The sequence below is a fragment of the Mycetomoellerius zeteki genome, unplaced genomic scaffold (assembly GCF_001594055.1).
Source record: "Mycetomoellerius zeteki isolate Tzet28-1 unplaced genomic scaffold, Tzet1.0 scaffold46, whole genome shotgun sequence".
In the NCBI taxonomy this organism is placed as follows: domain Eukaryota; kingdom Metazoa; phylum Arthropoda; class Insecta; order Hymenoptera; family Formicidae; genus Mycetomoellerius; species Mycetomoellerius zeteki.
The window spans coordinates 211,997-226,619 of NW_017257457.1; the positions used below are offsets into that span (position 1 = coordinate 211,997).

Genomic DNA, 14,623 nt, shown 5'->3' on the forward strand with positions numbered 1-14,623 from the left:
AAAAGCAGAGAGAAAACTGACTTTACTGAGAGTGGCTAGAGCATGGTGGAAGTAAAGGTGAAATCACACGATGCGGAAAAAAGGTGCATTCAGTGGGTGCATTCAGTACTACAACTACTCACTGAGCGCTCAGCGAGCTCTTGCATCTGATTGGCATATTCCGTTAGAACTAAAAATATAGACCAAACAGATACAAGCGCTCACTGAGCGCTCAATGTCTTGTATCTGTTGGTCTATATTTTTAATTCTAACGGAATATATCAATCAAATGCAAAAGTTCACTGAACGCTCAGTGGCTACGTTTACACCGTACGCTTAGTCCGCGACCTATACGATAGGTGTCTTTATTTAATATACAGGATAAACAAGGACGTCTATTGTATAGGTCGCGGACTAAGCGTACGGTGTAAACGTAGCCACTGAGTGGTTATAGTAATGCACCCAAAGACTGTGGAATAGAGATGAGTCATTGAAACAACCAATCAGCGCTATTCGGAATAGTCACTATGGCCAGCACTATGGCCAGTATTCATAGTCAGTTCTTATATTTAAGACCGTCTTAAGTTCAATCTTGAGATGTCATGAACCAATCAGAAAGCTGCATTAGCGTCTTAAGACGATCTTGAAATAAGAACAGACTATAAGTACCAGCCTATGAGATATGCTGGATTCACACTGCATCCGATTTTCGTCGTACGACACTCTGCAACCAATCAGAAAACAGGATTCCGATAAATTTTGCTTCGTATCATCGGAATCCTATTTTCTGATTGGTTGCAAAGCGTCGTACGATGAAAATCGGATGCAATGTGAATCCAGCATTACAGCTAGCGTTTGGCGGCCATATTTGATGGACACGAACCGGTCCGGATATAGCCGAGGCTGGCCGAATGTAAATCAATGTAAATTGTGACGTAGCTTGATACATAACCGGCATAGGCAATTCCGCTTCCAATAGTATAGAATTTTGGTACAGTATTCGGATAATGTAAATAATCAATGATTTTTTAATACGGTGGATCCAGTTTTTTATCCAGTAAATAATTGATAATGAAAGGTATACATTTCATATATCGCATATTTGTTTAGGTAAATATTAAGAAGAGTCCGTCCACCTCAAATTTTGATAAAAATACTGAATCGGTTTTGCGTAAAAATACAGATTTGACAAGAAAAAGTGTCGCTCTGTTCCGTGAAACGAAATATTAATCGTTTAAGTTGACGACTATTGAGGTTAGGAAATCTGTCATAGCTACGATACGGCATGTATATACTGTCACATTTTCATGCTCTGGCCACATGCGCATGTGTTTGAAACTGAGGTGGACGGATTCTTCTTATAACATTTACCTAAACATAAATTCACTGTTTTAAAAACACAAATTCACTGTTATTGTTAACTTTAACGATTAATATTTCACTTCACGAAATAGAGCGACACTTTTTTCTAGTCAAATCTTTATTTTTACGCGAAAACGCATCGATTCAGTGTATTTTTATCAAAATTTGAGGTAGACTCTTCTTAATATTTACTTTGTTTTATAACAGTGTCTTATTGTATTCCAAAGTTATATGACAATAGGATTATTGTCACTGTATTTTTTAATTAATTTAATAGGATAGAATGGCGGGAACCATGAAGGTCAACCATGGCTAAAAAATGGGCGATATCGAATTGATGCTTATGAAAAAGACTGTGAAGTATATACATGTGAGTACAGCTTATATCTGTTTATGTGAAAAAAGATCTTACATGAAATAATATTGTAAAACTTGGGATCATTAAGAGATATCATTGAATTATTATAGTGTATAATTTTAATGTATTGTGTGATATATACATATATATAAAAATAAAAATCGATATTGGGAGTTAATAAGATTATATTAAATAAACTACGAAGTATAAATAAAAATAATATTATTCAGAAGAACAATAAAATAAGGATTCAACTATTGATTAAAGAGAATAACATTGTAGAAAGTTTAGAATTAATACACAGGAAGAAAAATAACATAAGAACCACTTTTACCAACTCCGATTAACTTATACAAGCACAGGCTAATTCTCAATTGTATGTTCATTTATTTGATCGGTGTGAAAACAGAGAGAGAGAGAGAGAGAGAGAAAGGGGGGGATAGCTTTATTAACGCTAGGATAATAGGTATCCTCTCAAGTGCTCAATACATAATAGTAACAATATACAGGGAATCCCGTAAGTTTTTACCAATCGCTTTTATGTAGATAGAGTGGATTAAACTGAGTCGAAAAGTCCTGTATTATTTTGCAATTTTCGCAATAGTTAACAATGATATTAATTATATTATTAAAAATTGCCGCGAATATTGATCTTCAATAATTTTTTATTCAAATATTATCAACTTTACAGAAAAAAGTTCTGAGAATTTTTTCAAAATTTTTTATTAACTTTTTAGTACTGCATTTTCTTATTCTTATTAACATGAGAAAATACGGTATTAAAAAATTCTGAAAAAATTCTCAGAACTTTATGAGAAGAAAATAAACAATTTTTGTCTGTTGCTATTTTTCTGTAAAGTTGATAGTATTTGAGTAAAAAATTATTGAAAATCAATATTCGTCCATGTCATCGAATAAATTGTACTGAAAAACTCCTCCCGGATTTTACATGAATTACGCGAATAATATTTTTTCATAAGTGCTGCTGCTAACTATACAAAAAAATAGATTTTATACAACATACCGATATATCTACGCGATTAAAATAGGATACATGTTTAACTTTTGCCAGACCGTATAAGGCACGACGAACGCTATTATAATATATAATCAGGTACCCCATAATCACGTCCTCTCTGAATATTAAGTGCCACATCAAATTTATGAATAAACCCTGAAGATCTTCAACGATTTTAAGATCCTCCTCTTCACATAATTGAATAGCTATCCCCCCATTAGTAATTTCTCTATAACGATAATATCTTTTATTCTTGTTAAATTAGCATAGAGAGAATTCTAAACAACGATTCATCATTTACATCACATGTGCGTTTTAAACGTCGAAACATCAAAATTTTTATGTATATTGTCAAATACTTGTGACTAGTTCTAATTGGATATGGTTTCAATGAGCAATTATTCCTCCCATAGTTGCGTAAGTATACACCTAGTATTATGATTATTGCGATTATCGTGGCAGTGTTATTATTATTATTATTATTATCATTGTAATTATAATATACATCTTTAGATTGTAAAGCGCAGTTTTATATCTTACGACTTTTAATACAAGCTGTTAGTGTTAGTTAAAAATCAAGTCTTTTTTTGTACCACCTTGTACCTTATTCAATTGAATGAGAAAAAGAGTGCAAACACATGAATAACGTATTACAATATTACCAACGTCAACGATACGTCGTACATATGACATTTATTGTTAAGAGTTGAGAAATAAAAAGTATTGTTTACCTGATGGAACCAAGGTGTGCCCAAAGCAAAAAGCGGCCGATTGGAAAAATTGCTTTATCTGCGGATCGATATTGGGATTGTAACCTTTGAACAAATTATCATTTGAATTACACATAAATTACAAGTAATCTAATAAATTGTTATCTATTATGTGTGTAAAATTAGAAAATTGATACTTTTTATCTTCGTACACAGGAAGCCTGTTTCTCAATCATGAAGGCAACCATTCGTTGACAATGTGTTGCTAAGTCGCTATTATCTATTTACGGGCTTTACTAAAAATTTCGTCATTCGACCAATTTGGATTGTGACGTTTAACATGAGATACTACAAAATTGTGCCATCTAAACCATATTATACCGAAAGTCAGCAGGCATGAATTTTCGTAACATACACGTTTGAACCGCATTGAAATCAACAACAAATTAGGCGATAACGATCAGAAATTTGCTCGAAATTTAATTAAGACTGATTACAGCATTTAATTTAAAATGTATCTTGCTCGACTATTGAGGAATAAAGAGATACTGCGGGTGAAGATCCCCATAGGTAAAACGTCCCGTAGATCGGTCACGAAGATGACAGTGCGCGAAGCGTTGAATATGGCCCTCGACGAGGAGTTAGCTCGGGACGAGAAGGTATTTATATTAGGAGAGGAGGTCGCGGAATTCGACGGCGCTTACAAGATAACGCGTGGTCTCTGGAAGAAATATGGCGACAAAAGATTGATCGATACACCAATTACGGAGGCTGGATTCTGCGGTATTGCCATCGGTGCAGCGCTACTAGGTCTAAGACCGATATGCGAATTTATGACTTTCAATTTCTCCATGCAAGCCATTGATCGTATCATCAATGGCGCTGCGAAGAATCTCTACATGTCCGCCGGAAGATATTCCGTTCCTATTCTATTCCGAGGGCCAAACGGTAATGCCAAAGGTTTGGCTGCACAGCACTCTCAATGTTTTGCCGCGTGGTTCATGAGTTCGCCTGGCTTGAAAGTCGTGTCGCCGTCGACCTGTGAAGATTACAGGGGCTGCTTGAAGGCGGCCGTACGAGATCCCGATCCCGTAATCATGTTGGAGAGTGAACTGCTTTACAATATTGAGTTTCCCGTGTCCGACCAAGCTATGGACAAGGACTACCAGATACCTATCGGCAAGGCTAAGGTGGAGAAACCTGGCAAGCACATCACTCTAGTGACACATGGCCAGGCGTACGTATATACGCTTCAAGCGGCCGAGTTGTTGGCAGGACAAGGAATCGAGGCGGAAGTTATCAATCTACGATCGCTGAGACCTTTGGATTGGGACACGGTATTCAAGTCAATCAGCAAAACACACAGATTAATGACCGTCGAACTGGGCTGGCCTAGATGCGGAGTAGGAGCCGAGATTGTCGCGACAGTGATGGAAAATCCAGTCTTTTTTCAGCTGGACGCACCTGCGGTTCGATGCGCCGGCATTGACGTTCCGATGCCTTATTCGGAGAAGATCGAGTACGAATGTACCCCGAAGGATCATCATATAGCTGATTATGCTAAACGCATCTGTGGCACAAAATTCTGATATAGTTTATCGGCTTATGGACAATAAAGTTTCTCACTTACTGAAATATCTGGAGATACTCTCGGTGTAATGCTGTGAAACATATCGATGATGATGAATAAGTGGCGGTGGATTGGTCATCGGTAATCTAACGGTATTATAATTGGGATACAGAGGAAAATCCGACGACGCGAGTCGTCCTGCAATATTCCATTGGCATTCATTCTTAAAATGTCGGGCCACACTTTGGACGTACCGTAAATCAATCCACCGTCTAATTGTAAGTATGGTGTAATCTCGTTCAGCTATGATTATTGCATATCGAAGTTTAGATTTGAGCAATGTTGAAAAACAATGTCGCTTGTTAACGGGGTTGCTATGTTTCGAGAACCGTACATTGTCGTACTTGTTGATGAGGATTATTCGGCGAATGACTCGTCCGATAATCGTATCGTGTACTTAAACCAGGCATTTCCGTGTGTCCCGGTTTACTTCTGTATCGATGATTCTTTGGAATTTTTATGTTAATATATTCGGGTGGGCACACTGGTCTCTGAGCATCTAAAAAAATTTCCTTCACCATCTGTTGACCTGTTGAGCATACATTTTTCCATTGTATTCGTTTAAGTTTTATATAATAATACTGTCCTAGTCCTAACTAGTTGTCATTTAGTTCCTGAATACATTAATTCTAAATACATCTAAAAAATTCGACAAATATGAAATGGCCATAACGGTCGAACGTTAACATCTAAAAAATATGTGTGAAACACATTTAATCTGATAGATGATAAATATGCATGTGCGCGTGCATAATTTATATTATTTTTGTCTGTAAATTTATACGCAGAATATATTAGACGGAATATATTCATCTATAAAATATAAAATTATAAAGAAAGATTTTCAGATATATATATATATATTATACATATAATACAATATATACAGATATAGCTTAAATTTATGCATGATATAATTTATCATATATTGATAAATTTGAGGTGTAAATTTACCAATGATAGTAATATAATTTTAAATATTTAATATAATTGTATAAGATAAATCGTATTCGCGTATACCGAAAAATACAAGTAGAGGGTTTCTCCCCGGTCTTGATTTAGATTCAATTTTTCCAGTAGCTTCTCACTTATCTCTAATGGTCTGTTAGAGCCTGAAGGTTTATACACTTCATCTTCGTAAGCTGTTGGCAGTCTTCTTAATAACGGAGTATCGACTGCTTGTAGATCTACCAACCGTTATTGTACCATCCGTCGTAACCAGGATATTCGATTACAGTATCATACGTGAGTATTTATTCGGTTGATTATTATTACGTCCATCCCAACATTCAGTAAATAACCAATCTGTCAAGTTCTCGTCGAAAGTTTTGTCAATTTCTTTTTTCAATTTCTTGTCAGACTTCTTGAAATCTAGAATACAGAGAGAGACATACCATAATGTCAATTCAATATGTAGAAACTGTAAAACGAAGGAGCAAAACGCATATAAGAGATGATTAAAAAGAAATTACAAGATTTATGCAGATTATAATATGAGATATTTGTATATGTATGTATATACGTACATTTATTCGGGGGGGGGGGGGGAAAGTCCGCAGATATAAGTGGAAGTTGCTGTTGTGTTGTAGCGTTTTGTGCAGTAATTAATGAAAAGTTAATTACGATAATGAATAAATTTAAAGATGCATGTTAGTGCGACATATGTAAAAAAAATAGATGTGTATGTCACATAAGAATTTTCTTTTCCAGCACTATTCTCCAGTACTCACTTATTTAGAGCTGCAGCAATTTCTACTCAGTGATTTCGTTACGAACGGCTTGAGAGAGAGATTCGACTATTTCCTCTTCATATAATAAAAATACATACACAGGAAATAAAAAATCAGAATCATTGGCAGATATAATTAGACCTTGAGCAAGATTATATTGCGTTTATTTATATGAGTTTATTTAATAATTCATTACGATTCATTATGATTAGATATAATTCTACTACTATGTTATAGAAATTAAGCGTAAAAGTAGCGCAAAATGTATACGTCGAGAAAGAAAGTTCTTTGGTTCGCGATAATTACTAGAATTGTGATATTAAAATTACAAGTAATTTTCAATGTATTAATCCCCGATCATCATGCAGATGCATTTAAAAGACCTTTGGATTCTGCGGAGAAAGTTTCTCTCTGCGACCAAATAATTAATTTTTTATTCAATGGTCTTACACGTTGGGATGGAGAATATTTTTTACATATTGCAAGATATGGGTACACATATGAGAATACTCTCGCTTTTTATCCGTTGTATCCAACTATGATTCGCATTATCGCTGTTATTTTGACAAAAGTATTTCCTTTATTCAACATGCAAAGTACGATGATCGTTGCTGCGATTTTAATTAATTTCGTGTGTTTCGTAAAGTCTGCTATTATATTTTATGATCTCACTGAGAGTGTATTTCAAAATACTGTAACGGCTTACAAAGCGGCTATACTTTATTGTATAAATCCGGCTAGTATATTTTTCTCGGCGTTATATTCAGAATCTATGTTTGCATATTTAACATTTTACATTATGCTCGGAAGTATGAAGTGCATGCCTAACATCTATTTTCCATTGGCTTTATCAACTTTAGCAAGATCAAATGGTATCGTCAACATTGGTTTCCCTATATATTTCGGGCTTAAGAATTTGTGTAATTCAGAAAGAATAGAAACACATGGACGAAAACATAATGTACTATCAATCTTATGGCATATTTTAAAATTAATGAAATTAAATAACTATTTTACTATATTAAGCGTAATGATTATATCGCTATCTCCATTTGTCCTTTTACAAATATACAATTATATGAAATTCTGTACCTCTACATTCGATAAATCGTTATTGCCAGTTCACATTTTACAATATGCTGTAGAAAATAATCTGATTCTAGCAGGTAAAACAGACTCAATATGGTGTAACGCTAGTGTGCCTTTAGCATATTCGTATGTGCAAAAGACATATTGGAATATCGGATTTTTAAGATATTATCAATTCAAACAAATACCGAATTTTATAAGAGATGAATTATACTTGTTAGGCTTTTTTGATAGCAAGGCAAAAAGCGAAAATATTGTTAAAGTAAAAAAATATCCATCAAGTATGTTTGTTTTTGTAGTACATGGATTATTTCTAACCATATTTTGCTTATTCTTTGTACATATCCAAGTTAGTACACGTTTATTAGCCTCTGCAACTCCCTTGATATATTGGTACTGTGCATTAACCATGTCTCACAAATGTACCAATCATACCGATTTACAGTACGAAAGTGACGAAAATATGTGCTCTAAATGGAAAGTATTTTTGTTATATAAAAAACAATATACATTGCAAGATAAATTTATATTATTTTACTTTATAGGATATACAATTGTAGGTTGTTTTATGTTTTCAAATTTCTTGCCATGGACTTGATATATCATATTTTATATATGGATGGTGTGCTTTCTTTCTGTCTCTTCATTTGTTTTTGTTGCAAGAACGTTTCTAAACTTTTCAAATATACATGTATATGCAAAGAATAAATCTTTAGAATCGAAAACTACTTGCGAAGAATACTTAAAAATATTTAAAAGAATACAATTATTTTTATGAATTTTGAAATACATACGTACAAATATTTGACTATATTGTAGATAACATGTATATATAGAACTTTATTAATATAGGCGCATTGCACCTATATTAATGAAATACTTATATGTATATCTCTAATTGTAAGTAAAAGAAGAATCAGTTATATGTGAAACGTTACTTTTAATAAATCATATATTCCATTTATGTACAATCGATAGATATTTTAACTTGCTTTGATATGCAATTTTTTATGCTTTAATATTTCGATAGGTGTAAGGTATAACGTTAGCAAACAATCAGGACATTCGTATGCTTGACTATTAGCTTTACGTGTACTATTTTCACTTTTTGCATCAACGGTAATCATATCTGCAATTTTACAAGAGTTCTGATGTTGAAGTTTTTCGATACTCGACAAGATTGCTTGGAGATCACAATTTTGACAATGCCATTCAGTTTCTTGCATTTCTGCAATTAGTTGTTCACTCCAATTGGTTTCTTTTATACTATAATGTAAAATTGAAGTTTCATTAATGAAAACAATAATCTTTGTATTGTATTAATTAATAATGAAGTTTACATTTTATACAGTAATAGCAATTTGGTAAATAATTATATTATGATTTTTTGTACTTACCAATTATATGTAATACTATCTGTTACAAAAACTCCACCTTTAATTACATTTGGTATACTTTTAAAATCGGGTTGAAAAGGATTAGGTTCTATACTCGTATCATTACAGCTATTACCAACATATATCATTTTTAAATCGGCAGGTAACAGCCGTTTTATGGTGTATGGTATCATAGTATGCATATATTCAATCAGTTCTTGCGTAAGATATTGCTCAATTTTACTAAAATCTTTTCTTTCATCATTAACATCATTGGTTCCTAATATAAGACATATATTAATTTTGCTACATATTTAACATTCTAGAGAAATGTGCACATACAACTTATTTGCAAATGCAATTTATTACCTTGCAATTGTTGATTTAATAAAAAGTCCCATTTATTTCTTAATTTGGTAGCTTTCATCAACAAAATTTGACCACTGTCAGGCGTGGGAAATTCTAACATAAGCCACGAATCGCACACTATTCTACAAGATGTAAAAACAGTTTCAAATTATCATTAAACTGTTACTATCTCATTAAGAAATTATAAATTAAGAAATTAAAATTTACAAAGGTAATTAGGTACTTACATAGAGAATGTGCTATTTGTGTCTATTTCATGTGCAAATAATAGCAATGTTTGTGCGGCAGGCATTCTTAAAGTATTTACTAGATATGGTTTTGTAGTTTCCAAGAGGGACCTGTTAATAATGTTAGCATATTATATGAAACGTTTAAATTTACTTACATTTGATATGCATGTACGCACATGCACGCGCGCACACACAAAATAAAAACTTACAGATACGCCAATATCTCATGTTTACAACTAACGGGAGTCTTGCTCTTAAACCCTGGCATTGACATTATATCCGGTTCTTCGATTTGCAAAACTTGTGGATGATTTCCAAAAAAGCTCATTGGATGCAAAGCAACGTATGGTTTCGCTTTAGTATGAAATAATTGCTCACTTGTAGACTGGATAATAGTTTGAAGATATATTTATTATATAAATACATCATTTTAAATATATACAGCATGATTCACAATTATAAGCAAATTTTAGAACATCTTTTTAAAATTTATTATCTAATTAATAAGAAAGCACAAAATCATCTAAATTCGTAATATCTTCTCTAGTTTTGAATTTCTTTACATTTAATCCAAAGTATTAATATGTATTTAAAAGAATCATACTGTATAAAGTACATAGAGCAAATAATTTTTACCTTGCAATAATTAAACTCGTCAGCACAAGCAAATTGTGGATATAAACCACTACATAATATCAATTTTAACATTGTCAGATCTTTATAGGTACATGCGGTAGACGCCGTTAAAAGATTCTGCACCTGACTCGAGTCATTTCTCATTCGAAATTCTATATCTTTTATGTCAAGTTCTCCATTATCTTCAGCATTATCCTCCAATTGTATATCGAATGTTTCTATTTTTAACTGTTTACGCCTTTTAGGTTCACTTTGTTTGTAAGTTCTTTTGAGAGATTTCAAAAGTTTCAGTTCTCCATATCTTATGGTACGTTCTGCGCTCGTCATGGAAGAATTTGGTTCTGGGAAACTTTTGAGTAAATTGCAATCCTGCATGATGTCATGTACAAGCAACAAGTAGTATTAGGTATATGTAACGATATTAGATATCTATGTAAGAAATGTATGAGAGGTATAACGTGAGACTAACTTGAAGTAAGTCTTTAAATTGAGCCCTTAATTTCGTCATTTCGTAGAATCGTTGTTCTTCCAAACCTCTTCTTTTGCACCATTTTCTACTACTATTACTATTACTTCTATATTCTTGAGAATTTTCTTGTTTCACTTCAAGCCATTCTTTAAATGCATTCAATAACGTTATTGGATCACCATGATCGGATTCCAACTTCTTTCTAGATGTCTGTAATATTATCGAAATTGTTTCATTACGTAATTAGCAATATAGCGCAGTCGTTTCATTTGTAAGCATTAATTACTTCACATTCGGTATCCCTATAAGCCCTGTTAGTGAACGGTGTTTGTATACTTAGAGCAGCGGCCAGTGACAATACGGGTTCCACTTGATGAAAAATAGATCCCATTATTAACATCTTCCCTATTGTAATATCAACAGGTAGCCGTGCTAAGGTTTTACCGATACATGTGATCTTTTCGTTATCAGTAAGTGCATCCTAGTAAGAAAAAAAGTTAAATTTTATATCTGGTATTTTGTGAGAAAAACAAAACCGACTGGGATACCAACGTGATCTTTTAAGGATAGTATAGCATTCTCTATACTATTCGTTGGTGGTGGTTCTATAAACGGAAACTTTCGCGCATCAGGAAGTCCCATCGCTATCATTTGCAACAGTGAAGAATCTAAAGGTACACGTTGTAATTCTGGCGTTGAATATTTTTCCAATATCTTGTACTCTTCTTCCGAATAAATTCTGTGAAAGTGGATATAAAACAATATTATTTATTCCTGAACACTTTTCCATGTAAAATGGAAATTCGTACAGATTCACTTGGAACTATATTATAGCACGTTACCTATAACAAACTCCAGGTCCAGTCCTGCCTGCTCTTCCTTTCCTTTGTTCCGCACTGGCCTTGCTTATCCAAAATTCTTTCAGTCTTTGCATTTTACACGACGGATCATAACTCATTTCCTTTACTTTTCCACTATCTGCGACAAATCTGATTCCATCAATAGTAATAGAAGTTTCCGCAATATTAGTTGCGACGATGCACTTCCTAACACCGTCAGGTGCATAGTCAAATACCTAGAAATGAAAAGAAAAAAGAACTTTTTGATATTCTTTTGTAATGTATATAAAAGTGATTCATCAAAATAGTATCGCAGAAGAAATATACCTTATCTTGTTCAATGATAGAGAGAGTACTGTGAAGTGGTAAAACTATCCAGTTATTTTTCTTCATACTATATTCCTTGGCAGCATCTACGACTGCAGTAATTTCACTTATTCCGCTCAAGAACATTAATAAATCACCTTTCTCATCAACTGAAATATTTTTATCGTTGTGATTATTTTAATTTATATTTGTATGGGATAATTTTAAATAAAATTTAATGAATAGGAAATAATCTTACTTTTATTCCTTATTATAACTTTTTCATTTTACATTATTATTATTATATAAAATATAAGTCCCTACCTGGATATTTTTGATCAATTATTTGCATAATTTGTACATATGGACTGGGATTAAATCGATCATTTTTGTATCTGAGGTCTTGTACAGTTACAGGACGATATAATAATTGAATGGGATATAATCTTCCAGGAACCTTTGAAGAAAATACATGAAAAATCTTAGTAGGATACTTGACATATTTAGTTTATACCGAAAGGTGTTTAAAATTGCATTGATGTGATTATGGCTGCGTTCCGTTTCACGCATGCATCTTTTATCTTTGTTATTCATCAAATGTTAAACAAGGATAAATGATGCATTATGCACATTATACATGAAACGAAATACAGCTTATATATATAAGCTTTTGAAATTATTAAAATATTATATTCTGAAATATACAGACACACTTACTTGTATTATTTTAACATTTTCCTTTGCGAAATAATTACTAAAAAGTTCTACATTAATAGTCGCAGACATTAAAACTAATTTTAAATCGGGTTTTTGATAAATGATACATTTCATAATGCCGAGTAAAAAATCTCCATGCAGGTGACGTTCATGTACTTCGTCCAAAACTATCACATCATATGCAAGTGAAGTCGACTCGCTTGACACCTAAATGAAATATTGATTTGTATTCTACAAAATTTGTTGAGACTATCTCTAGTTACTAAATGTAATTTGCAGATATTTAGATATTTACCTGACGCAACAATAAACCCTCTGTTATAAATGTAATGTTTGTCTCTTGGTTCTTCTGTTTCTCAAAACGTATCTGATATCCAACTCTACTAAGATTGTCGCTCAATGTTTCAAAAGCAACTCGCTTTGCTAAGGAGATGCATGCTATTCTTCGGGGTTGCGTGCATGCTGTACAAGTATTACAAACGAGTTGAAGAAAAATTAGACATTTTGCAAATATTTTGCTATATATATATATATATAAAAATAATAAAACGATATAAAATATTTAGACTGATAATGAGATAAGAAGCACATTACCAATTTTTTGGAAACCAGCTTCGTACAAGTATCGAGGGATCTGAGTAGATTTCCCACAACCAGTGTCTCCTGCTACGACGATTACCTTCTCTGTTTTTATCATTTCAACAATTTTTTCTTTGTATCGTGCGACTGGTAAGTTAGCTTGAGTGTCTCGGAGTTTTTTTAATTTGGCAAATTTTTCCTTTTGTTTAAAGTCCAAGTATAAGAGTATCACATCCCTGAACTTGAGCAGTCTTAATTCGATCAATGGTTTTGCTTCTGGGACTCTGGCAAACAATTCTCCATAGGATAAACTAAGCTTGAAGTTTAGACAATGAGACTTGTGATACTTTTCTGGCAGCCCGATGGAATTTAGAGCGGAATTAATCTCAGATTCTTCACTGTCGCCCAATTGCTTCTTAACAGACTCGTATTTCTCGACGAATTTCCAAAAATCCACAATGTCATGGACGAGATTCGGATTTGCCGTGAAAATCTTATTCAATTCGTGTTTATATTTACTGAAATACGAGTCCTCGTTGCTATCTTCGTGACGACTTTCCGAGGACGAGTTTCGTGACAGAGAATTTCTCGCGTCATCGAAAATCTTGGGCATTTCCCGGTCGCTTCGCGCAGCGGATCTTGAGAAGATGTGTTTTTCATTCTTACGATCGTCGTGATGCTTTTTCCTATAATACCTGTCATCCTCACGCTTACTTTCACCCTTGGGTAAACGCTTTTTTTCATTCCTCGATAACATTATCGTATTTTAATTCGTATATCGCGCCGTAACCTCACTTTTCATTCATCACGTCGAATATATGACCTTGTGTTACATATTCCTTTGTGTAATTAGAATTCCCCCTAGAATTTTAATAAAAATGTACTCATTCGACGCGTTTTCACTCAAAATAAAAGAATCTGGTAAAAAAAGGTGGCGATCGGCCTTGCGAATCGAATTATGCGTTGAAGTTCGAAACTTTAGGTTAAAATATCACTCCGTGATTCCAACCATAGATCTATTTTTTATTGCTGCACTTTCTGAACTAGTACACATGGATGTAATAAGAAAGGTGAATCATTCTGGTGGATGCGCAGTGGTTTGAAAGGAGCGGGGGTTATATCAGCCAATCAGAGTTTGGGCAATTTGGCTGATTCAAAATGGCCGACGGAGCATGGCTGCGGTCCACTTGACGCTACAAACGCTTCGAAGCATTCTCTGATTAGTC

At 33.4% G+C, this 14,623-nt stretch overlaps 3 protein-coding genes across 4 annotated transcripts; 2 read left to right on the plus strand and 1 right to left on the minus strand.

The window, feature by feature from the left end:
- The first annotated feature begins 919 nt into the window (after positions 1-919).
- PIG-V (phosphatidylinositol glycan anchor biosynthesis class V) lies at positions 920-8,436 on the plus strand. Its single transcript, XM_018454827.1, has 5 exons — positions 920-1,057; positions 1,619-1,711; positions 6,138-6,302; positions 6,768-8,138; positions 8,422-8,436. The coding sequence occupies exons 4-5, from the start codon at positions 7,050-7,052 to the stop codon at positions 8,434-8,436; spliced, it is 1,104 nt and encodes a 367-aa protein (XP_018310329.1). The 5' UTR covers positions 920-1,057; positions 1,619-1,711; positions 6,138-6,302; positions 6,768-7,049.
- LOC108727001 (pyruvate dehydrogenase E1 component subunit beta, mitochondrial) lies at positions 3,852-5,190 on the plus strand. The gene has a single exon (XM_018454880.1). It carries the CDS (start codon positions 3,940-3,942, stop codon positions 5,014-5,016), a length of 1,077 nt encoding a protein of 358 aa, XP_018310382.1. The 5' UTR covers positions 3,852-3,939; the 3' UTR covers positions 5,017-5,190.
- Positions 8,437-8,840: 404 nt separating the features above from the next.
- On the minus strand, positions 8,841-14,423 carry LOC108726999 (probable ATP-dependent RNA helicase DHX34). 2 transcript variants are annotated; one of them, XM_018454877.1, is made up of 15 exons: positions 13,413-14,423; positions 13,114-13,280; positions 12,819-13,025; positions 12,426-12,558; positions 12,123-12,271; positions 11,799-12,031; positions 11,509-11,695; positions 11,243-11,437; positions 10,957-11,166; positions 10,488-10,856; positions 10,061-10,236; positions 9,849-9,959; positions 9,622-9,743; positions 9,274-9,532; positions 8,841-9,142 (listed from the first exon to the last, which is right to left on the minus strand). In XM_018454877.1, exons 1-15 carry the CDS (start codon positions 14,152-14,154, stop codon positions 8,860-8,862), a joined length of 3,543 nt encoding a protein of 1,180 aa, XP_018310379.1. In that variant the 5' UTR covers positions 14,155-14,423; the 3' UTR covers positions 8,841-8,859. The 2 variants fall into 2 exon arrangements, with proteins under 2 accessions (XP_018310379.1, XP_018310380.1); XM_018454878.1 differs by lacking the exon at positions 12,819-13,025.
- Between the last annotated feature and the right edge of the window lie 200 nt (positions 14,424-14,623).

Coding starts and splice junctions, on each gene's coding strand:
- LOC108726999 (XM_018454877.1), bottom strand. CDS start 14,154: ATGTTATCGAGGAATGAAAAAAAGCGTTTACCCAAGGGTGAAAGTAAG. Junction 12,559..12,818: donor AAAATGTTAAAATAATACAA/GTAAGTGTGTCT, acceptor TTTTCTTCAAAG/GTTCCTGGAAGATTATATCC. Junction 9,744..9,848: donor ACAAATAGCACATTCTCTAT/GTAAGTACCTAA, acceptor TACATCTTGTAG/AATAGTGTGCGATTCGTGGC.
- PIG-V (XM_018454827.1), top strand. CDS start 7,050: ATGTATACGTCGAGAAAGAAAGTTCTTTGGTTCGCGATAATTACTAGA.
- LOC108727001 (XM_018454880.1), top strand. CDS start 3,940: ATGTATCTTGCTCGACTATTGAGGAATAAAGAGATACTGCGGGTGAAG.